The sequence below is a fragment of the Cyclopterus lumpus genome, chromosome 25 (genome assembly GCF_009769545.1).
Source record: "Cyclopterus lumpus isolate fCycLum1 chromosome 25, fCycLum1.pri, whole genome shotgun sequence".
NCBI lineage: Eukaryota > Metazoa > Chordata > Actinopteri > Perciformes > Cyclopteridae > Cyclopterus > Cyclopterus lumpus.
Genome location: NC_046990.1, coordinates 7,900,125 through 7,924,246, shown reverse-complemented (window position 1 = coordinate 7,924,246; position 24,122 = coordinate 7,900,125). Strand labels below are relative to the sequence as shown.

Below are 24,122 nucleotides of genomic sequence, written 5' to 3'. Positions count from 1 at the left end.
GACTCCTGCGCCCTTCTTTCAAATCATGCCGCTGTTGGTGTGGCTTCTTTGGGCGTTGTTGTCGCGCGGTGCGCACGGGGGTCCGGTTCGCCTCGCGACATGGTCGGAACTTGAAATAAATTCGGTGACGAAAAAACCGGACGGAGCCCCGCGCCCCCCGTCCTACAACCTGCCCATGTTCATGCACGCATCTGGGCCGCTTGTGTCACGAGAGCTGTTCCGGCCGGTCCCGCATAAAAGTCCGTTACCCGTCGGACTCGAGGCGCTGCTGTTACCGACCACGGGAGAACGTCAGAGCGTCCAAGGCCAGAGTGCACGCGCCGTGCACGTCTCGTGCGACGCCAATACAATCGCTGTGCGCGTGGACCGCCTTCGGCTGCGCGCTTGGGCCACGCCGTCCCTGTTCCGACTGGGCTCGTGCGAAGCCAGCAGTGTCGGCCCCCTCTTCCTGTATTTCAACCACAGGCTGATGGAGTGCGGCGGAAAGTCCAAGGTAAAGGTCATGATAGAAAATAATAATAATATTCATGAAATGAAAACCACTTTTATGATTTTTAAATTGTAAATTAAACCGGTATAAGAAAAAAAAGAAGCTAACCAGGAGGAAGAAACCTTTTTGATATGGAGTTTTAAAATGTACTTTTTACCCTGTGTGTCATTACAACACATTAAGGTTAAACATGTATTTGAAATCTCCAATGGATCTGTACCTGTAAATAACATTCCCACGACCTGCCAAGGACAGTGACAGTATTTGGCATGGAGCGCACTGGAAATAAATAAATAAATCTTGCACCTGTAATGCTATGTGCTATTTATTGGTTAAGCTATTGTGTGCCCTATGAACAAACTACATCACATGCATGCCCATCCCCATCATAAGTTAAAGGAGGACGTTTGGTAGTTTCATTCAACCACTTGTTAGCAACCGCCTTTTCTTGTTCTTTTTTTAAGATGTGTAAGTGGGTGGGGTATTTCATATTGTGGAACCATAATGTTCCAATCTTTTAAGCTTGTATTAACCACAGACATTACTTTAAGCATCTAACTGAGTCGAGGGAACTTGGAAGTACCAAAATGCTTACTCCATTTCCAGGTTTTTAGACTCATTCTAGTAGCACTCCATTGGCTGCATGTCTGAACTCTTAAGTGTGTTTTTGCACAATTCTGTAACAATATCTCTCAGGTTGTTGGTGGTCAGCTGGTGTATACCCATGTGCTGCATTATACTCCACCCCCACAAGGCTACATCATCAGAGTTCTACCGCTTAACCTTCCCATTCATTGCCATTACAACAGGTATGTCATTTGTGTGCTTCTATATCCCCGTTGGGCTCAGTCTCTGTGTAGACGATCCGCTTTTCTTCCTGCTGTGTTCTGTCTCTATTTTAATGCCTGAAGCACGACATTCCTTGTGACCTTCTGTGTCCCTTTTTTTTTTTATCAGCCTCGAGTGATTCGGTAGAAGAATTTCATTTGTGTCCTCTTTTTTCGTCTCAGGTTTCATTACTCTTACCAAGTTGGCTTCAAACCTCAAGTTCAGCACACAACCTTTATGAAGAGCATCAGAAGCAAACTCGGCTACAGCCTCACCGTCTCCAACGGTAACGCAACCACAGTACGGTATCTTTAAAATTGTTTCAGACAACTCTAGTATTTTAATTTCAACATGAAGCTCTGTGAAAGCTAACATAAAGTGTTGAAAGTACATACTAAACAACACCTTGTCAGTGTTTTTCTACAACTTAATCTTATATCTTTCTTATAACTTTATAACTTTATGTTTAATAGACACATGTTGTGGGTGCCAGGTGAACTAAGATCTGTAAATATGAAAGCATAAATGTAGGTTGATCAATCTGCATGGTAGGACTTCCAGGAATGTGTACAGTACAAAATGCAAAAACACAATTTGCAAGTTCAGATAAGGTATTTACCAATTTTGCCTTGAATATATGTGTTTATCCAGCCCAGGGGCAGCCCGTCCTTCCAGACCACTGGTTCTATTTAGGGGAGCCGATTTACTTTGTGGCCCAGGCAGGAGTTCTGTTGGCTGGGGAGAGGCTGTATGTGGACTCGTGCTATGCAACAAGCTCCAAGGACCCAAACAGCAAGCCCAAAGTGGATATCATTGCTAACTATGGGTATGTCTCTTGTAAGAACACAAACGGTTTACAGCAATCAGTTTATCCATTTACATTTCTTGATTCATGTTTGTGCTCTGATTTGATTGCAGCTGCATGACCGACAGCAGGAGGGGGGGAAGCAGCTCCCGGTTCATGTCGGGAGGGGGCAGTGTGGTGACGTTCTCTGTGGATGCTTTTCTCTTCACAGCAGTCACACAAGTACAACTATTTTAAATATGAAATGTTCTGTTAGTTTTGCTCCTTGTCTTTCTATTTAGTTGTGTTCTGTTTGTCTGTCTATGCCCTATATGTAAAGCGTCTTTGAGTGTCTAGAAAAGCGCTATATGAATTCAAAGTATTATTATTTGTAATCATTCTATTGGGTTTGGAATCCAATGGACAAAGTTAGGGGTCACCAGATAAATGTGAGGGGGTCATGGGTCGTGAGGGGTCATGACGCGATGAAACCTTTTTCCTCATGAGATATTTTAGTCTTTATTTGTTTTATCATTTTGTGCTAATTGCCTGAGTATATTAGGGCTTTTTTGACTGCTGTTTGTGTCTGTGTATAGGTGCTGTACCTCCACTGTTCAATGTCAATCGGTCTCAACATTTCCCACACCTTAAAGTCCTGCAATTACAACAAGACTGCTGGCAGGTAAGCAACCAATGTTATTAAAAGAGCCTTCTTCACAAGTATAACACGGTTGAATGAGTGACAATTGGATAAGAAAAATCTGAAAAGAAAAACGATATGAAAACAAATTGTGGACATTTGGCGAAGGTTGTGTCTGTGTGATTTGAAGAAAGTCAAGTGTTTGTACGAAGGGACATGCCTGCTTTGTTGTTGCATGTGTTTAGGTGGGAGGAGCTGGAGGACACACCCCTTGTATGCTCCTGCTGTGATTCCACGTGCACCGACGTTCAGGACTGTAAGTTGTGACTATCGCACCACACTAGCTGGTGACTGAGTACAAACATTACATTAATCGTATGTGATAAAATAAATAGTTAATTATGGCTTATCTCACATTCTACATATGATTTATCTCTTATAGTGACGGTATTGCAGTATAGATCATTCTGCAATGCATAATCTGGTGCACGTACCACTTCTCCTGCCCATGTGAATGAAGATTAAAAAAAATACACTATTGGGCACAGGTGCATAGAAATAAAGAATTGAAATGGTTAGCAAAAATTCCCTAACAGGTTCTTACCATAGCAACAAAGCTCTCACCTCAGGTTTAACTAGGGGTCGAGGTTGCTTTCCTACCTCAAGTCAGTCAAAATCTTTATGATATATCTATAACTGGTCTGTCTCTTGGTTTTTCTTGTTTTTATTTAGCTACCGAGAACACAGTCAGCAGTCCAGGCTGGCTCATTGGACAAAAACCAAGGATGGCGGTGGAATCTTTTCAAGCGGAGGGAGAAAGCGAATGGGTGGACGAAGACGAGATGAGGGACGAAATAAAGGATGAGCGCCATAAAGAAGAACAGACTTTTCCACGGGAGACAGAGATTGGCCATGAGGAGGAAAATAATGAAACCATTCCTGAGGAAACAAAACGGAAGCACAGCGCTGCAGTCAGCCAGCAGGAGAAGGGAGAAGGGGAGGAGGGTGAGACCCAAGAGGTGTTTATGGAAGAACAATTGGGAACAGTGGGCATTATGTCTTACCAAATGAGCCCACAGGAAGCCATGGAGGAGGTCCGTAGTACCAGAAATGGTTTTGTGAGTGGTTTGTCCAGTGCCACTAATGTGTCAAAAGATGGTTCTGGTACCACTAATACGACAAGAAGTTCCAGTTTTAGTATTGAATATAATGAAAGTAATCCCGGTGTTGCTGAAACTGTTTCCAAAGTGATAAATCCTAAAATAAGACTTTGTCCTAAACGTGATCAAATTAGTTCTGTCACTTTTAATAGTGCAGGACGTGGTGTCATGGATACTGCTCTTGGTGCAGAGAGTTTTACCCCAAACAATGGTCGTGCTACATCTGGCCCTAGTTCTCCTCGGGATTCAAGAGTCAATGTGAGTCTCCGTGGCAATGTACCTGAAACTTTAGCTGGGACACCTTCTGACACCTGGAACGCTGAACTTGACCCCATAGGTTTTCTTAACTTCAGCAAGTTAGGAGAGAGTAGGCTGAAATCAAAGACGTTGGACCCTTTCCTGTGGTCGGAAGAGGTTGAGTCTGTCAGTAAATCAGTGGGCACCAAGTCCGAGTTACGAGGCCGAGCAGTTGATTCTGTTATCAGTAAGGGACTACATGAGGAGGATGACTATGATGATGATATGCTTCAGAGTCTACAGATCAGACTGTTGGAATTGTCCCAGTCCGCTGCTCATCCAGCTGACTTCACGGATTCAAATTTAACAGACCGGTCACTTGGGGGGTCTGATTTAGATTCTGGAATTGAAGATGAGGTTTCTGGTTCTGTTGGTTCAGAGGAAATGCATGAAGAGGGCTCCAGTCACTCTGCTGTGGTGGCCATCAGCGATGCCCTGCAGGGCTCTAAGAGCCACCAGATGTTTGACCGCGTGGGTTGAGGGGGCGCTCGGATGGGGCCTGCACACTTTAGGGTTTGTGGTGGCGCAACCAACGGAGGAGTTGAGACGGGAGCAGATGGATGGCTTCTATTAAGATAATCTCGGAGGTGTTGACGCTTCCTTAAAGCAGTAATGTGACAAAGGTATGGTGTTGGAGCAATAGATTGAAATACTGCTGTGCAGTCGAGTCCAATTCAATAGCCCAACAAAGAATTATGTCATCCATCTCTTCTAATTAAGCTTAATGGGCTCAAAAAGAGCAGGAAGTGATAACATATTGATTGTTGTTGTTGAGGACATTTTAATATACAGATTGGGGAGGGGGCAGCTGAGGAGTAGTTGACGGTCAAAGTGGGGTCACAACTTTGATCTATACGCGGAGCATCAAGGCACTTCCTGATTAACAGACAATCTCAGAGTTCCTCTGGTTTGTGGAACCTCTCAGGGACCATGAACAGCTGTAGAGCAGTGGAACTCTGGACCCGCTCACATGGTACATGGCGGAGGCGAACTCGACAAGACCGGAAAACAAAAATAGTTGCAGAACCTGGTTGTCAGCTTGCTGTTTCCATGTAGACATCTTGATGAACAATAAACCAAGCTGTCACCGCCCTTCCTTGTCTTGTTTTCATTAATAATATATACATGCACATAATGTCGCACGGTGTATTAATACTAAAAAGGTACCGCGGTACCCGTACGTTAAAAACGATACGATTTTGCACATATTTAGTATCGATACTTCATTAAACTGTTCCGCTCCCTGTCATGCTGTCTGCATGCATCGACTGCAAGGGGGCGGGGCTTCCCAGCGCTTACTCACAGCGAGTGATCGCTGGGGAGACAACAAGTGCAGGAGCTTTTGCCGACCTTCCTCGGCTTTTTGGAGAAAAGATGCCAGAAGTGAAATGTGTTAGTACTTAGGCTACATTGCAGACGGTGAAGGAAAGCCCACTGACACACAGACGGTGAAGGAAAGCCCTTCACCTTTTAACGTGCCCTGTATATAACACACAAAGACGACAGGAGTAAGTTTAAACACAAGTTTAAAGTGCATTTATTATGAAAATGTATAAATGTCACAGATTACAAATGGAGGTTGTGTCTTTATAGTCATGATGTTGAATCAGGTGGACAAGTCGCTGCTGACTGGGTTCACTGCTCAAATCTAAGAATTCTTCTGAGGTACCTTGGTGATCACCTGACAACATAGACAAGAGACAGTTTAAACAATATTTAGTTAGTTCCTATGTTGCTACCTTTGCAGGTCCTGATTCTGAGCGGTTCATCTGATTCTAACAATTACCGTTTTGACTTCTGTGTAGTTGTCCAGGCCGTACTCTCCCATCTCTCTGCCGTTGCCGGAAGACTTGTAACCTCCGAACGGAGCCTGGGAGGCAAACACGTCATAACAGTTGACCCTGCAGAGTGAACACACACACACACACACCTCAATGACGGGAAGAAAGAAATCCACCAGACCTGCATATTGATAATGAGTCAAATGTAATATAGCATGCATATATATATATATATATATATATATATATATATATATATATCTCTGCAGCTCAGAGACTGTTTACACAGTAATGAGATTAGTATCAATACCAGACCTACCAGACAGTTCCGGCACGGAGCCCGTTGGAGACGTAGCTGGCCTTATCAATGTCCTTGGTAAACACACCGGCGGCCAGACCATATTTAGTATCGTTGGCTCTCGTCACCACCTCCTCCAGTGTTTTGAACTTCATGATCTGCATCACTGGACCAAAGATCTGTGAGGGAGAACATGACGGAACAGGAAACAAGAAGACAGATGGAGCTTTCTATCAATACACAAGCAAATATACATTTTACCGTCCTCTAAAACATCTGCGTTTGGAGGATGTTTAACGTATTTACTAAATGACATCAGGGCCTGAATTTATTAACTGGTAACTGGTTTTTCAACCTGTTTTTGTTCGTGACTAATGGGGACATTTATTTAAATTAGTCCAGTATTGAAGGAGAATAGGCTGTAACATAATCCCTCGGTCCAACTCCTCACCGTTAACGTACACACAGGCTCTGATTGTCAATACCTAGTATCTGACAACATCACAGAAAGGAACCAGAAAGATCAAAAGGTTTTTCTTTACCTTTTGGCGGATCCAATTCTTTATGTCATTGTGTCGAACAAATTCATGCTCGAGAAGTCTTGTTCTTGAATCTCGTGCCGCATCGACATTATCAAAATCAGCTAAAGATGCAGCCATGACATTGAAAGAAAGTCTTTAAGATAACACAAAAGGCCCAGAAGCACTTGAAGCATCTGATGCACGTTTTGAAGTACGCTTATTGTTTTAAATGGCCGAACATGCACCAATTACCAGTACCAATGCTAGTCCCAGCATCGTTGGCTGCTAGCCACTGGCTCACACTTGGTGTGCAGGAAGGCAATCCCAACTCTTTGGTAGGTAAGCATATGCAATCCAGATCCCCATATTTCTATGACCAGCACGGAAAATCAGCATTGATGTCTCTGAAGATTAATTTTTATTCTATTGCAATAATAAACAGGAGAGGGGTGCAGATCCTGCATTACACCAAAAAGGGAACTAAACAAAGGCAGATGAATATGTATTGGTGTGTACAGAAACCAATGGCAACAACGCAGAGAAACCCATGGTTTAAATGGAGAACAATTTATTTAGGGTGTACGTAAACTATATGAATGATATGAAGTAGTGCCTTTATTTGTTTGATTAATTTTCAGTTAGGCATATCCTACCTCCTCCCTGGCAATGGTCATGTTGTCCTGGACGTCTCCGAACACAGTAGGTTGGATGAAGTATCCTCTGTCCGCAGCCACTCCTCCTCCGCACATCAGCTTGGCTCCCTCTCTCTTCCCGCTGCTGATGTAGCCCAGAATCTTGTTGAACTGCTCCTGATCCACCTGGACCGGCCATCGCAGAGGGAACAGCATCGAGTGTTTGAAAAAGTACGTTACACGAACTCACGAGCCGAGCACCGTATTACATTTTGTCATGTGACCTCTGTGTTTGGCAAAATATGGCACGTATTTTGCAGCGGAACCTTTACCTAACCAGTTTTTACCTAACCAATTACCGTCATGGCAGATTTGTACGGGATTACGATCACAGACTCCCTGCGCAATTAATACAAATTAGTAGGGGTCCCAGGTAATACAGTGCGAAAAGGGCTTTTGACTGTTTTTATCTAATTCGGCAACTTCAAGTTCTGAAAAGTGAAGCCAATGCTGAAATGCCTTAAACCTGCATTCTTTCTAATGGCCATCAGGGGGCGACTCCTCCGATTGTAAAGAAGTCTATGAGAAAATACTTCTCTCTTGATTTATTCCCTCAGTAAACATTGTAAACATGAATTTATGTTCTCAATCTCTAGTTTCAAGTCTTCAATACAGCATGATGTTCATTTTGTAAATTATGGTCCATTTAGAGTCAAATAGACCATAAAGCGGAATATGCTTTAGGGCGGGGCTCCCTTGTGATTGACAGGTCACTACCACGGCGTTGTCCGGTTCTGGGAGTTGTCCATGTTTTTAAGTTAATTGTAACATTAAACTGACGCCTAAAATTGACAATAACAATGTGTAACAGTGCGCAACAGTGAGCGAATGTGTGTGTTACCTGAGGTCCCTGCTCGGTCTTTAAGTCAAAGGGGTTTCCCACGACTCGTCTCCGGGCTCGCTCCACGCTGCGCTCCACAAACTCATCGTAGATGTCCGCCTGGACAAATATTCGGGAGCCAGCACAGCAACACTGGCCTTGACTGAAAAACAGACCAAAGTGGGCCTGCTCCACTGCGTCTTCCACTGGACGAGGAAATGACAAAGACAACCTTTCACCATAAAAGTCTTCTTGAAAAGTAGACAATACTCAAAAATACTTTTATATCAACCTGTGCGTTTCAGGGTTCATCCTCTCTTTCAAGAGCAATTTATAGCAGGTGGAAACTAGCATAAAACTGCTAACGCTAGTTAATGATGTGCTAACACGTGCCGGTAATTAGCGCCACTGGCTTTGACGCTTTGATATCTCCTTTCAACCTCTCCGGGTAACAAGTATCAGTCCCGGTAATGTTTAACGGTGACTAGCAGACAAACACAGAGGTTAAGGGAGAACACACTGTTGGCGTCAGACAGGATGATGTTCGGGCTCTTTCCTCCCAGCTCCAGAGTGACTTTCTTCAGGTTACTGCTGCCGGACGCCTGCTGGATCAGGTGACCGACCTGATTGACACAGATGGGGAGAGAAAGAGGTGGTGACACCTTAGCTTCAACTGGTATGATGTCATTCTCCCCCCACCCTACCGATTGCCATGGGGTGTTTTGACTAAAGGCCAAAAAATTGAGAACTGTCCTACCTCTGTGGATCCGGTGAAGGCCAACTTGTCAACATCCATGTGCCTTGCAAGGGCAGCGCCAGCTGATGGTCCCATGCCTGGCAGGATATTCACAACACCTTCAGGAAAACCCACCTGGAAACAGAACCAAGTCAACAAAAGCTTGAGAACTGTTGCTGGTTATACTTGTGGACATCTAAAAGAGGTCACAGTCGTGTGTAGCAACCTCTAAGTAGTAACATTCAAAGTTGGCCCCAGCTCGACGATGGTTTAAGTGATTCAGGTGGCACATTTTGATGTAACTCACCCATTTAAATAACGGCGGATATTATTGTGAAGAATTTATAGAAAGATTTGTTCATCACCGAATTAGTGGAGCTTTTCAGCGGCTGTTCTTCAATAAAACAAGTTTACTAATACTGCCGGGAGGTCGAGTAGGCAGAGAACATAACGGGGGAATTTTAATGGGAAGAATTTATAGGAGATTATAACAGACCAGGGCAAGCTTCAATACAAGCCCAGCTAAATTAAAGTTTTGGAAGATTATAGAAGGGGAAAAGATGGTCTTAATGTTTCTTTGTATGGCATTTATGATCCTTTAAATGTTTCTGGTCAAATCACTGAGGGGAAAAAGAAACGCAGTACTTCTTTAATCAGGCTGGCCACATAGAGCGCTGTGAGTGGCGTCTGCTCGGCCACTTTCATCACCACGGTGTTACCGGTCGCCAGGGCAGGGGCAAGCTTCCAAGCCTGCATCAACAGAGGGAAGTTCCACTGCAGGGAGAGAAACATAAGGAGTAAAAAGTATTACAACTTCACACAGAATACGGACATTACAACATGCACCCCGAATGATTTCAGCTTTCTGATTTGTCTTAATGACACTTTGAACCCTGCGTGGAGAAGAAGAGCCAGTCCATGAAGTTAGTGGCTCAGGCAAAAACAATGCAGGGTGATTGGGCAAAAAAAAGAAAAGTTGAACCAATCTCAACTTTAGCTGCAACGCCAATCATATAAATGCGAGACCATATTCCTGGTAGATTATTTCGCAACGTGAATGTCGCCTGATGTTGCCGTTTGACATAACTTAAAAATGCACCAAATACATACAAAATAAGTATGACTTGAAAGAACTGCAAAAATTCTAAAAAAAACACACACTGGCCTCTGCTTTGATTCGTCGAAGTGACGAAACATAAAAGCAACACTTCAAAATGCGGCCTCATAGAACACATTGTTATTTTTGATCTGTGTGCCCTAGTGTGGACTTTTGTTGTGGTTACCTTCTGCAATAAATCAGGCGTGCAATTGAAGCACGACAATAGTCCATCTCCACAGCCTGGAATAAACCGTCACTCGGAAAACAACTGCAGCTGATGTTAAGCAATCGTCAGCAGTTTTAATATCCCGTAGGGTTTATTTTTAAGGATCATTAACATAGCTGAACTGCACAGAATATGGGTAACCGTGCTTCATGTACATTAAACCAAAGGGTGGATGCAGCTACGGCAGAGGTGTATGGGGAACACATAACAAGCTTATGCATGTTGGATCTGATCTGCATTTAATTTGGCAATGGACACTGCCTCTGTGTATCTGTGGTCATTCAGCAATGAAACTGTTAATAGGCTTTTCCATTGCCTCCTTTCACATTTGGCCCATTCCAGAGCTACAATATTTGAACCATTGTCTCCCTTCCCACTCCCCAACCCCCCTTACCGGTATGATCTGTCCACAGACTCCAATGGGTTCATGTCTGGTGTAGCAGAAATAATCTCCGTCGATCGGGATGGTCTTTCCCTCCCATTTGTCAGCCCAGCCTGCGTGGTACCTGAAGACAACAGGTGTTGACCCCCGTTAGCATAACAATGGAAGCATTGCTACTGCTTCTTATGTCTTACACCAAAGAACTGGATGAAACTGTATTGTTCTTCTAAACTGAGGCAGTGGTGAGAAGTAACACGTCTGTGTTATATCGTTGTTGCATTTTGTGACTTTACCGAAAACACTTCACCACAGTGGGCAGATCCATGGTGTAGGACATGGCGTACGGCTTCCCGTTGTCGAGGGTCTCCAGCTCCTGTGCACACGACACAATGTACGTTTTGCACTGTGCAATATCATGTGATGTGTTCCAAATATCATAGAAAAACACACAAAATGCAGTTATTGTTAGTAGGAAGCAGTAGGAGAGACAGCTGCGTACCAAAGCAAGCTAATCAATAAGGTAAACTCATGCTAACCAGGGTGTTGGAGCCATAATGTAGTTGTGTTGCTTTCTTTTATCTTTGAAGGAAACGGGCAATTCTGACATTTCACACAGGGTGTCACATTAACGTATCTGGTGATGGGAATAAGGTGTGTAGATGTGAAGAAAACAGTTTTTGACCGTGTTGTGTCAACGTGGTTGTGTCAATGTGTGGTATCCTGTTACTAAGCATCTCAGACGCATTGATACAAGTGAGATTGAACAATGAGGATTTAATGATATGGTGTTACTGAAACACAGAGCACTGGACAGTGATTATGTGGCATAGAACACACTTCCAAACAAGTTGTCAGTCGCCCCCCAGTGGCTTCAAGATATAAATTGGATATTAGTCACTACAATTTAAATGAAAAAACAGCTTCATTTGAACGCTTATGGATCGTTGTTCACTGAACAGCTGATCGACATCTCTGGATCGGACGGCTGAACTACATTACGTGATTCAGCAGCTGGTCGTGTAGACATCGGTTAAGATTCATAACTTAATATTTTAATTAAACGTTAACGTTGAACTTAGCAGTGTCTTTTTACTTTTGACCGAATTGTTTGCAATTACATGTGTAATATAACTATATTTATATATATACACAAATATATATATACACACATATATATTTATTTTGTATATATTATATATATATATATATATATATTTATATATAAACTATATATTTATAAACACAATATATAAATATATATTTGTTGTTGTTTTTTTACACAATATATATACAGTGATATTTGTATGACTGGGAAACCAGTGCAAAAAGGAAAGAGTTGTGACATGTGAGTAATGCCTGTAATGTGTCAAGTAAATGTGTGTTTTAAATGTGTGTTTAAATGTGTGTTTTTTTTAATTAAGGAACCACCTTAGTGCTGTGAAATGGTAGGTGTTTATTAGCACAGTGGTTCTCCAATGGGGGTACGTGAAGGCTCTCAAGGAGGTATATGAATATCGATTTAAAAATAGTTATTTAATAAATAATCAATAAAATATAAAAGTAGGTTCATATTTAATTTCATTATAAATTAAAAAACTCCGCCATATCAGGATGGTTTGACCAAACCTGGCACACGCCACCTGTCAATCACTGCCGTCTTAAACTCAAACAATGGAGTCGTCGTTGAAGTAGCAGCAATGGGAGGGACAAGTGCCAAAGAAAACAAAATCAGAGCCGCTGCATAAAAAGATCCCCTTCAAAATAAAACTACAGGGTTTTTTTCTTTCAATGTTTTTCCCCGGCAAATGTTCCAGGAGACATTGTACTTGTTGCAGATGCTACAGCTCCACGTAGCTCCTGGTTACTTGGAAGAGATCTACAGGTGCAAACCAAGACTAGCACGCTGGACAGGCAAGTGACAAGAAGCTGAAACATAAGTTATTAGTGACCTCACCCGTAGGGGAATTTTTGGTTTATTTTTATTCTGGATTTATTGGCTTCATTATATAATATGTATTTAATTGTATGACCTCCTGGCATTAACAACTAGGAGCCGGTGTGTTTAGACATGCAGTTTTGTAGCAATAACCTCTGACATCAAGATAAAGGGCCTGCAGACGTGAGCTGCAGAAATCAATAGTAGTGTATGCTATATTAAGAATTTCTTTCACCACGTGATGTTTATTTATCTGTAACTATCTGATTTGTCTCTATGTGCAGATTTGTGTTTTCTTTTATGTTGCCACGTTTTTTTCTTCTTCTTTCGATTCTGTTCTGAATTCAACACTGGAGAAATACAAAGCGATTTCATATATGCCTTCAGTGTGCAACGGTATATTATTTCTATTTGTGTAGTTTTCTTGTTCAATTTAGGCCATTTTTTTGCTTTCTCTAAATGGTTAGCAAAAAGATTTTTTTTTTTTAAAGGACTGACTAAGAAGATAATAATAATAATAATAATAATAATAATAATACATCGAATTTATAAAACACACTAAACTAAATAGAAAGACAAAGAGCAAACAAACAAATAAAATATTTCAGGTAAAACTTGAGACGCTAAGAGGAACAGCATGGAGCAGGGAGTCGGCTAGCTAGTTGGTAGCAGCCGGCCAGCGAGAGACTGTCGGCTAGCCAGCTAACGCCAGTTGTCCAGGTTGTCCAGACGGTAGCGGTTGAGAGCATCCAGCAGGGAGTCGGCTGGTTCGTTGGTAGCCGCCAGCTAGCGGGAGACTGTCAGCTATACGGCTAACGTGGAGAGCAGGAGCCAACGGCAAGCAAAAAATTAAAAATAATCCAAGACGAAGCATTTGCAGAATAATTAAGAAAGAAGAATGGCTACACTGTTAGATAACATAAAAAATAATTTAAATGAATGTTAAATTGTAAATAAGGTAGAATAAAACAAATAAAAACAGTCCCATACGGAGCGGCGTTAAGGTTCGCCAGCGTCCCCGTTGCCAGGCCAACCCAACAAGATGTACACAGTAGTCATTTTAAGAGCTTTTTTTCTTTTTTTGTTGGACCTCCCACCACTTGGGGGCGTAGGGCCGCTGTCAATTCGGACAGAGGCCAATATAATCAGGAGAACCGTTTTTGACAATGTATGATAACGATTGTTTTTTTATTTTATTTTTTTTTTTTTTTTTTGGGGTTAAGACAAATGGGTTTGGAGAGTATGTTTTGGTTTGTGTTGGAAAATGTATATCAGAAATAAATTACCTTTCACATTAGAAACTGGACATTGCATCCGTTTATTGTACTCGTCTAAACTAGCTAACAGCAACCGTAGTGGCTGTTCTCTGGCTACAGTAATGTAGAAATGTAACTACAGAATAGTCAGTTTTAGAAAATATGTACTGGTCTATTCTATGTCTTATGAAACGGGTTCCTTTTTGTTTTGACATTTAACATTGACTCACAGCAAGGTAGGCAGAATCCCTCTCAATGGCATCAGCCAATCGGTTGATTAGCAGACCGCGGTGAGAGGCGTCCATCCGTCTCCAAGGTGACCCCCACCTGAAGGCATCACGAGCTGCCTTCACTGCCTTGTCCACATCTGCCTGGAAATGTAACATGATTCCCTTTTGTGAGTTGGAATACTCCAGTGAAAACATGTCTTTAGGGGATCAAATAGTGAAGGGGTTAAAGATGGTAAAGTGTGTGTGTGTGTGTGTGTGTGTGTGTGTGTGTGTGTGTGTGTGTGTGTGTGTGTGTGTACCACGTCCGCCTCTGCAACTTGACAGATGACTTCCCCAGTCGCTGGGTTGATGGTAGGGAAGGTTTTCCCACTCGCCGCATCCTCCCACTGGTTGTTGATAAAGAGCTGAAACATTAAAGTGCATAATTGAAAAGGGCTCCATTGTGTTCACTGCTGAAGTCAAACTTATTTTAGGAAATAAAAACAAATATGAAATGATACTTTTGACTGGTTTCTACATTTTCTGTACGGGTCACATGCTACTATGAGACAATCTCCTCTGGGATTCAATACAGTTGAAATGCCTGCTACCATATAAGGGCAGTCTGTGTTGGAATTGCCACTCCTTACATTTTCCATTTTTGACGAGGTTTAAGAGTTAGTGATGTGGGTCTAACAAAATCATGACACTGTATTTGATACAGTAAGATTTATAGCAATGAGCTACAACAAATCTGACAACAGAAAAGCTACAAAAGTCCTATAAAAGTTATAGAATTACCTTTTTTTAAAGAAAACAGAACCATCAATATCCACTTCCTGCAGGCTTTTGCCAGTGTTTAAGAGTAATAGGTACATTGATTATAGAAAACCTATAACAAACCTGCATGGCAAGATACTGTGTGCAAAACAAAAGTTCTTAAACCACAATCATTGCCCGTCTGTTAGTTTAAGTTACAATACCAGAACATTAGAAGTTGATACCAATACCAGAAAGAACTTCCACAATTCTCGATACCTAATTCGAATCCACTTTATTATCCTCTCCATAAAGATTTTTATGGATTAATTACTAATCGCTGATGATTCACCTCCAAGATTCTTGCCAAAAACAGGAGAAACCGAAAGCGTTTCTGTTCGGTTCTGCATGAGTGCGCATTTAACTGCGCAGCTGGCCAGAGTCCGACGCAACTGTTGCGTCTCGCTGCAGCTTGACTTACCTTGTCATAGTGGACCTCCGGTTGGCTGCAGGGTTCGGGGATTGCACCCGCGGAGTAGTGACACGCCGGCGGTCGGCACAGTCTGGGAAGGCTTCGAGAAAACACGGTCCGGATCATGGTGCTTTTCTTCTTCTCTGCCAGCTGTCAAAATCGACTCGACGAACCTGCTTTTCAGCCTCGGAGAGCTCGGGGGGGGAAAGGGGGCGCAGCTACCCCCTCGGCCTCTTCCTTGTTCGTGACGTTTGCATTGTTTTAATGCAACGCAGTTCGTAATATAGTTCAATCAAAGTCTTTTTGTGTGTTTTCCGATATGATGTTATCGTGTATATTTATTTATGTATTTCCCCATCGTACTGTGCTGTTTCTCGAGTGAACACGGACACTGTATAAGGAGACGCTGCGTAAAGGTGCCAGTAGATGGCAGTATAAGCGTATTTAAACCATAGTTTTAGTTGTATTTACCTTTTTCTTTTTTTAATTATCTAGGTTATTTATACAGCTGTATTTAATGCTGTTTATTATTACCTTTTATTGCAATCCCAGTACAGCAGAGAATTATAATTATAATTCCCCATGTATCGGAAGGTCTTTCCATTAAACTATTGGCAATACCATCATTCAATTAGTACTTAGTACTAATGGGGCACACTTAATGCCATTTGTTAAGTGTTGAAAAAGCTGGGCAGGAACAAGCTGGTGTAGATACTTTGTACTGAGGAGCAGGACCACTGCACCAGTGTGGTGTGAAATAGTCCAGCTGTCCACTGGATTGCGTTCTTATGGGAGTCCCAAGACCAAATGGATTATTGTAGTCCTTTGAAGTTCAGTCTTGTGGATCCAAGTATGTGAAGTAGTTGACTAAGACAAGCAGTTCAGAAGTGTTCTCAGTGTTTGATAGAAGCAGTGTTGAAGTGGAGCCAGGCTCCTGCCTCCAAACATATTCACTGGGGATACCTTGTCCTCCATCTGACCCTTGTAGTAAACAAACCTATGCAACACATGCCTGTCTCAAGGTGGGCGGGGCACTGAACAAGCTCTGTATTAGTTTTTAAAATAAAGATCTCTTGTCACATCTGTCGTCTGCTGGGTTGTTGGGCGCTTCCTAATTGTCTTGGTTCACTTAGAGCCAACAAGTTGAATTAACTCGTGTTTAAGTCGGAACAACTTCCCGAAATGAAGTAAGTACGACATGTAAGTAACTTCAAGTAAACGTAACATAAGGAGAAAGTATTTACTCACCGTTTTGAAGTCAAGTCAGTTCCATTGATTATTTCTAGATCGATTGTTCGTTAAACATAAAAGTGAACACACTTAATGTGCATAATACCAGTAATTCAGCAGTGTAAACATACTCTGTTACAAGTAAATGAAATGCACTGAACATAAGTTTCATAAGCTAAATGTAGAAGTTGGTAGTGTTCTCTGTACACATCGTATATGTTTTACATTATTGGATTATCATCATTATTGACACAAGCTGGCTGAGGTGGAGTCATGTACTATGCTGCTCAGTCTAATCCAGGACAAAACAGTGTAAGTTCATGATTCATGTGTGAAGCTCTAAAGAAACCCACGCATAAAGTGATCATATACATTTAGAAGAGAAATGTTGTAGTATTATAAGTACCTCCACGTTGTACATAAGAAAAGTGCTGGAGTAGATGTACGTTCCTCTCACCACTGAGCCTAGATGAATACAGGAGAAGCTGAAGAGCTCCACACTGTGTCAAAGATGGAGACGGGAGGAGTTGAACGCCTTCACCTGGACACGCTGCATTATGTGTGCATGCTGCCCTCTGGTGGGAGCACTATGACACAGCACCATAAGCAGGACGAATAAAGCACGCAAAGGAAACAATGCGTTATTCATCAGTTAGTCAGATGACAACTTTCCCAACATGTAAAGTAGTGAAAGCTTCCTTAGCAACAGAGGGACTAATAATCTATTCAACCCGAACATATCAGAGAAATGGCATGATATCCTCAATTTAAATCCAATAAGGTTGGGACCAAAGGGACAATGTTTTCACAAATAGTCATTAAAAGTTCCTTGGAAGGCATATCAAATAGATTTAGTTTAGCCAAATCAAGCTCTTACAAACATTTACTTACATTATTGTCTGACAAGTCTAATTTTGGTATTTATGTTTAATGTTAATATATTTAAATGAACATAATAAAAAAATGTTAAAAAACAAAGTGAAAGATAATAAAGTGATATTAACCAGGTTATTGCCTCTGTAATTACCATGGTATAGCCCCAATATTACCTTATTGTTCAATAGATATTACCACTTTATTATCAGCTCTGGTAAAAGATTTGTATTCATTCAATTCAATTCAATTTATTTTGTTTAGCCCAAAATCTCAAATTCCACATTTGTCTCGGAGGGCTTTACAACATTCTCTGACCTTTGACCCTCACATCCTCTGACAGTTGACCCTTACATCAAAAGAGGAACAACTCCCCAACAAACACCTTTAAGGGGGAGGAAAGGGGCAGAAAGCTCAGGGAGGATGGACACACAAAAGATGTCATGTGACCAGAATGAATAACATAACAGATTACAACACATTCAATGCATATGACACAATGATTACTACCCCTGTGTACGGCTCAGAGGTGTTGGCTCAACACATGAGACGAACCATTGTGAGTGTGAATAGGGCTGCATTGCACTGCGGGGCGATTAGCATTAGAATGGTGTGCGAGTGCTGGAAGGCCAGGACTTCATTTCTCTCCCCTCATGCTCTCTCCACTCAGCCCTCAGCTCCTCCAAACACTCTGTGAGCTCCCTCCGACTGCTCATCATCACCGCCTCGTTCTTGTCCCCCCCTGCCAGAAGCTGGTGACAACATGGAGAATCACCTCACCTTCCTGTACTTCGCCTACGGCAGCAACCTGCTGAAGGAGCGGCTCCAGCTCAAGAACCCGTCGGCTAAGGTCCACTGCGTGGCCAGGCTGGAGGTGCAGTCTGATATCAGGAGCATCAACGTTCGGTCCCGCATGAGCAGTACACATTCACGACTTTGTCTCCTTTTCAGGACTATGGGTTGGTGTTTGGGAACTATAAAGGCCTCGCCAGTGACCGGTGGCATGGAGGTGTGGCCACCATAGAGCACAGTCCAGGGGACGAGGTGTGGGGTGTCGTGTGGAGGATGAGCATGTCTGATCTGGAGTCTCTAGACAAGTAAACTTTTCCCTTCTCAATTCCTTCAATGGCCTCCCCCTGGATGTCTTTTTTCATGTGCAACTGACCTCTTTTTATGTGCGTGCATGTGTTGTCAGTCAAGAGAACGTGACGTTAAGGGCGTACAGTCCCGTGGAGCTACCAGTGAAGACGAAAGGCCAGGAGCTCAATTGTCGTACCTACATCATGAACAGCTGTGTGTATGCCCCGCCGTCGCCACAGTACCTCAAGGTGAGACTGCTTCCTCTGCATCCAGGCTCGTGGGCTCGGAGCTCTTAAAACGTCAGGGAGAAGGGGTTCTTTCTGGCTCTTCACACAGACCAAATACAACACAAACCACAAGGTGCATGTGTTGCAAATGACAAACTAATTACTCAACCCTGAGAAAGATGATCATGAATCAGGTCACCTATTCACTCTCAACCCGTTTCTCTGTGTGAAGCCTCTGGAACAGGAGTCAGTCTACTCACAGCCCTCGTCACCTGACCGTGTGCTCAACGGGCTCACAACAGTCAGGACACCCCCCCTCTGCCATGCTACGTTTTACCCATCTGACCGCGAGTAAGCCAGAGTACCAGACTGTTCTTTTGCACATGTGAGAGCTCCAAACATGCCCGAGGGAGAGGCACAACGTAGTTTTGTCTTCTATAGTGTGCAGGAGTCAACTCTACTGTTCCCTCTGTGATGCTGGGCCTTGTCACCGGGGAGCTGCTAGCGGTTCTCAAATTCACGGTGATCTTTGGATACCGACCTAGTGTAGCTCACGCGCCGGTTGCACATACAGAACAATACACTGTCCAGCACAGTACAGAGGGGGAGAGACTGTGTTGGTCCTCTGCTCAGAGCCCCCCAGGACCAGTGCATAGTCCAGTCCCCCAATCGCTTTATGCTCACACTAGTCATCGAATGTGGTTGCTTCGAATGGTTTAAGACATGATTTTTGCATTAGATATGAAAGACAATTTGGACAATGGGCACTTTTTACCGTTGTATTAAATTATTGTTTTATTTACCAGGAGCCATAATCTCAAGTGATCTTATCTTAGACCCAAACCCATTTTGCAGCTCTTCCCAAAGCTGCAGAGAGACATTTTGAATAGGAACAAAAGTACTCCTGCGATAAGAGACAAGCAGCAACAGTGGAGGCCAAGCAGCCAGGCGAGCACTGCCCTAGTTCACCTCTAACTTCTCTCAGACAGAGGAGTTACTTCAGGCTCTTTAGAGTCCGCATTTCAGTCCTAACTTTTAAATTCCCTGCAGGTATGTGTTTTTAGCAATTTCTTTTAGCATTAAGATGTTTTATGAATACGGCTGATGGATCAGGCGTCACCCTCCAGTTCTGAGAAGTGAAGCCGATGTGCCAGTCTATGAGAAAATTACTCTACTTCTCTCTTAATTTATTCCCTCAGTAAATATGGTAAACATGAGTTTATGGTCTCAATCTCTAGTTTCAAGTCTTCAATAAGGAACGATGTTCATTTAGTAGATTATGATCCATTTAGGTGTCAAATAAACAATAAAGCAGGGTATGCTTTAGGGCGGGGCGACAAGGTGATTGACAGGTCGCCACCACAGCATCATTTTAGTGTGTTTTCAGTTGCTGAAAATTAACTTGGTCACCAACAAATGTCATTTTCAGAGTTCAGTTGTACTTCACCCCTCTTTACTTTTTCAAATAATACTTTGTTTCACAAAATTGTAATTTTATAATATCCTCGGATATCTGACCATCTGATCCAACTCAGTAGAGCTGGATTTCAAAACATCCACAGTGAGCTGGGAGGAAATGTGGGGATTTGTGGCTGTTATGAAGAGAGAAAATCTGGGACTTAAACAGTCAATGAGTTCAACTCCATCAACCACTGCAGGTGATTATGATGGGAGCAGAGCAGAACGGCTTGCCAAAGGACTACCAGGGGAAGCTGAGAGCAATCGAGACCAACATGTATGACGGTCCTCTACCCATGATGGCTGAACTGGAGCGAGCCAGAAAGAGAGCCAAAGAGAGGGCCAACCACCGGTCCGATGCCTGATAATCCAGCAGAATCCAGGTCCACTTTGTCCGAGGAAAGTCCTCGTACCTTAGCTCGCTGCTTAATGCTAACCTTAATTCCAGCAGCCTGGTCTATGAGTGGCCACTGTCAACCACTGATAGAATACATTTTGGATGGGTCTGTGGTCTCACTTGAGTTGCCTGTACAGATGAAGATCATAGTCCCATCGTGACAGTATGAGATCTACCAGAAGTGTTGCGTGATTACATATCACCATAAGTAACAATAATACAGGTTATTTTTTTCCCTGGCTTCACCATTGTGCCTTTATGTTTTTGTGGTTGAAATAAAAGACAAATCATATTTCAATGCTTATTTCTTGCTTGTAACACAACTTTGAGTAATGGACAACTAAAATATTCCTTCAACGGCCATACCTGCGTTTTTGTACCATTGTGGCATGGTACTGCAAGAGTATTGCACAGGGATGTGTCACTTCTGCCCCGCAGTACCAATCTACAATAAATAGCAGGTATAATGTTTTTACCTAGATAAAGCAAGCTAGTCACTGCTGGATTGTTTTCACACAGTGGCTGTGACAAGACAAATTACACAAATATGTTCCTTTAATTGCCCATGAAGTGTAATATTTGTGATGACACTTTTCATTTCCCACATAAGTCCATTGTACCATTATTTGAAACACATTAAAGTGGTTTATGTCAACAACAATGACACAACTTATTCTTTGTCGTCTCTCTTAACTAAACAATATGAGAGAAAAAGGGCATCTCAGGACTCAAATGAACTCTCTGTGTAGTCACTTTGTAGAAAGTAGCTTCTCTTTGACATTTCTCAGTTAAAATGCTTGATTATGTTACCTGCAAACTTCCTTTCTGACCTTCGACCTTTTCAAAGAAACCAACAAGCCACCTGTAACTGCTGATTTGTGCGTTTGATGCAACCAAGCTCCATGATTGCTGTTCAGACTACACTCACTACTGATCTCCATTTCCTCATCTACTTCTTCATGGACTCATAGTCAGATCGAAGTGGTAGATCACGTGTCAGGCCTCTTGAAAACCAATATGTATTTAAATGGACCTTCATTGCCAGTGAAATCTTGGTCAAGTCAAAAAGCCACGAGACAAGCCAAGGAGGCGAGGAAGGGTCTCGTTTGGTATGATCTCAGCAGTAATGTTCCACATTATTTTGGTGTTTGACCAGCCCCAGCTGACCCTCTTCTTCAAGGCCGAGTTTCTGAAAGGCCACAGCGGAGAAGCTGTTCTGGTTCATGGAAACAGGACACGGTATTGGCCTCCTTGAGAGTTGGGCGTTTTAATAAATTCCATGTCTGTTGACAAAACATGTCCCCCTCAACCCCCCTCTGCCAGCCAGACTGCATCCCTCTCCAGAAAAGCTATCTTCACAACACACAACTTGTTTTCTAGGCCTCTGAACCACCCAAGCTGAGCTGTGACAGAATCCCAAATAAACATCGCATCTGAGACAGAGGAATGTATCTAGGACACAGGGTTATCCTGTCTATGGGGGACAAGGCAAAACAGATTCTTCTCTGCCGTGCAGCTGCAGCTCGCGTTCATAGCATCACATGGCCTCCAGCGGTGCAGAGCAGACGGCCAAACACTGGACACTCCAATCAGGTTCCTGTCACACAGATCAGGACCTACAGTGTAGTCTGTTGGAAGTGCCCTATTTGCAATTTGATTGTAATTATTTCCAAATGAGAGCCAGACAAACTCTAACTGCACAGTCATGTGTACACAATGGCTACCCCATGTGTCCTGGATTCCTCTGGAGCTTTAGTTGTGTGCAGCCTAAGCGATTAACACTATACGGTATGACAACAAGTTGCAATCAAGTGGGGGAAGTATGTCAGGACAAGAAATGAGGTTTGCAACAGATGTAGATGTATATGTTAAGATGGGGTGACTATGGGTCAGTGGTTAGCATGCCCGTCTTTCAATCAAGAGGTCGGCAGTTCAATCCCCGCCTTAGTCGATGTGTCCTTGAGCAAGACACTTAACCCTGCATTGCTCCCCGTAGCTGTGTCTACAGTGTATAATGTAAAGTGTCTTTGAGTATCTAGAAAAGCACTATATAAATTAAATGGATTATTATTATTATTATTATTATATGAACCCCCTTGAGTGTTGCCATGATTAGTCATGTTTATACTGTTGTCCCAGATCTACCATCCAGTAAATACACATGGTAATAACTGCCAATGCTGTGTGACACAACTGGCTCAGGTGACCCAGGTATACCTTTAAAGAGGGCTGGCGTTACAAGGACTAAGCTTGTATATCACCAACCATTGAAATGATGCCCACTGATGAACACACCTCTTCCTGTCTGAAATTGCTCCGGTAGCTTCTACGATCCATAAACAGGGAAGTGGGGATTTATAAGTTTGATTTACTCGTCGGCCAAAGTCTCATTTGATTGGTTTTATTTCTTGTAAATGCCTCTGAGTGCAGGATGAGTCAGCCTATTATATAATCCAGGGCTTTTGATGATGATTCGTGGACAATGGCAGTCGTAGACAAAGAACAACAGTCCAGTGGTTAGATCAGTCATCCATCCACACTGACCTCCTCCCTCGGTGGACTTATCGCTCTATAACACGTCACCTTCTGTCCCGTAATACTTACTAGAAGTCTTTGTCACTTCAACGTAAACAGATGCCGTTTTGGTGTCCGTTGTTCTGGGTATAGTCTCATTCTGGACCGTTGGCCCCTTTGGGAATGCCATGCGGTTAGGGTCCCGACTACATGGCATTACCATAACCCCTATTTCACTGTGCGGCCCTGTTCCTGTCCAATCTCTGTTTAGTGTTCGGAGCACCTCCTCCACCCAGTAATAATTTGACATTGTTTGACTGTCAAGATATGTTTGTTCCAACTGGAATCAATCAGCGGGAGCATAGTTTTCATTCTGCATGAAGAGTCTGTCAAGAGAGATTTCTGAAATGCAGACTAATTGAAGTCTTCTAAAGCTTGCACCATATTAGGTGGAGGAGAGTCAGTAAGGCCTTTGACCTTTTTACTTATTGCCCCCTTATAATGAAAGTTGGGTTAAAGCAAGAACAGTGTTTTTCACACGGCAGAGCACTAACACATCAGTGATTTTTCATTCAGTTTGTTCCATCATTTCGTGAAATGAGAAGCAGGTATCCTGTCATGTCATACAGCCCCACACCCGCCCCCCCCCCCCCCACAGAAACATGGTCTCTTGCATGGGACGGACTCAAAAACAGTTAAGTGGGACACAGCAAGAAACCACACGTGGGCCCTTATGCAACCGGCTGCATCAGAGGCCCGGTGACCTTCATGGAAGTGAATCACGGTGAATGAAAACAGTTCACAATGAGCTCTGTGGATTACCCAGAGCAACCTGGACATGTTCTGATTTTCATCATTGTATTTTTGGTGGAAATTTCAAAGATCAAATTTTTTAGGCATATTTAATAATTAAACTAGTATTCATTATGTTGATTGTTTTTTCTGACTCTCCCTGTA

At 42.7% G+C, this 24,122-nt stretch overlaps 2 protein-coding genes across 2 annotated transcripts; one reads left to right on the top strand and one right to left on the bottom strand.

The window, feature by feature from the left end:
• Positions 1-5,708: 5,708 nt before the first annotated feature.
• On the bottom strand, positions 5,709-15,758 carry LOC117728097 (aldehyde dehydrogenase, mitochondrial-like). The gene is made up of 13 exons (XM_034528815.1): positions 15,396-15,758; positions 14,476-14,580; positions 14,177-14,317; positions 11,048-11,127; positions 10,767-10,878; positions 9,693-9,821; positions 9,069-9,182; positions 8,832-8,934; positions 8,333-8,517; positions 7,453-7,617; positions 6,300-6,457; positions 5,986-6,100; positions 5,709-5,880 (listed from the first exon to the last, which is right to left on the bottom strand). The coding sequence occupies exons 1-13, from the start codon at positions 15,510-15,512 to the stop codon at positions 5,848-5,850; spliced, it is 1,557 nt and encodes a 518-aa protein (XP_034384706.1). The 5' UTR covers positions 15,513-15,758; the 3' UTR covers positions 5,709-5,847.
• Positions 15,759-18,252: 2,494 nt separating this feature from the next.
• Positions 18,253-20,619, top strand: ggctb (gamma-glutamylcyclotransferase b). The gene is made up of 4 exons (XM_034528498.1): positions 18,253-18,363; positions 18,441-18,586; positions 18,685-18,817; positions 20,455-20,619. The coding sequence occupies exons 1-4, from the start codon at positions 18,253-18,255 to the stop codon at positions 20,617-20,619; spliced, it is 555 nt and encodes a 184-aa protein (XP_034384389.1).
• Positions 20,620-24,122: the final 3,503 nt, after the last annotated feature.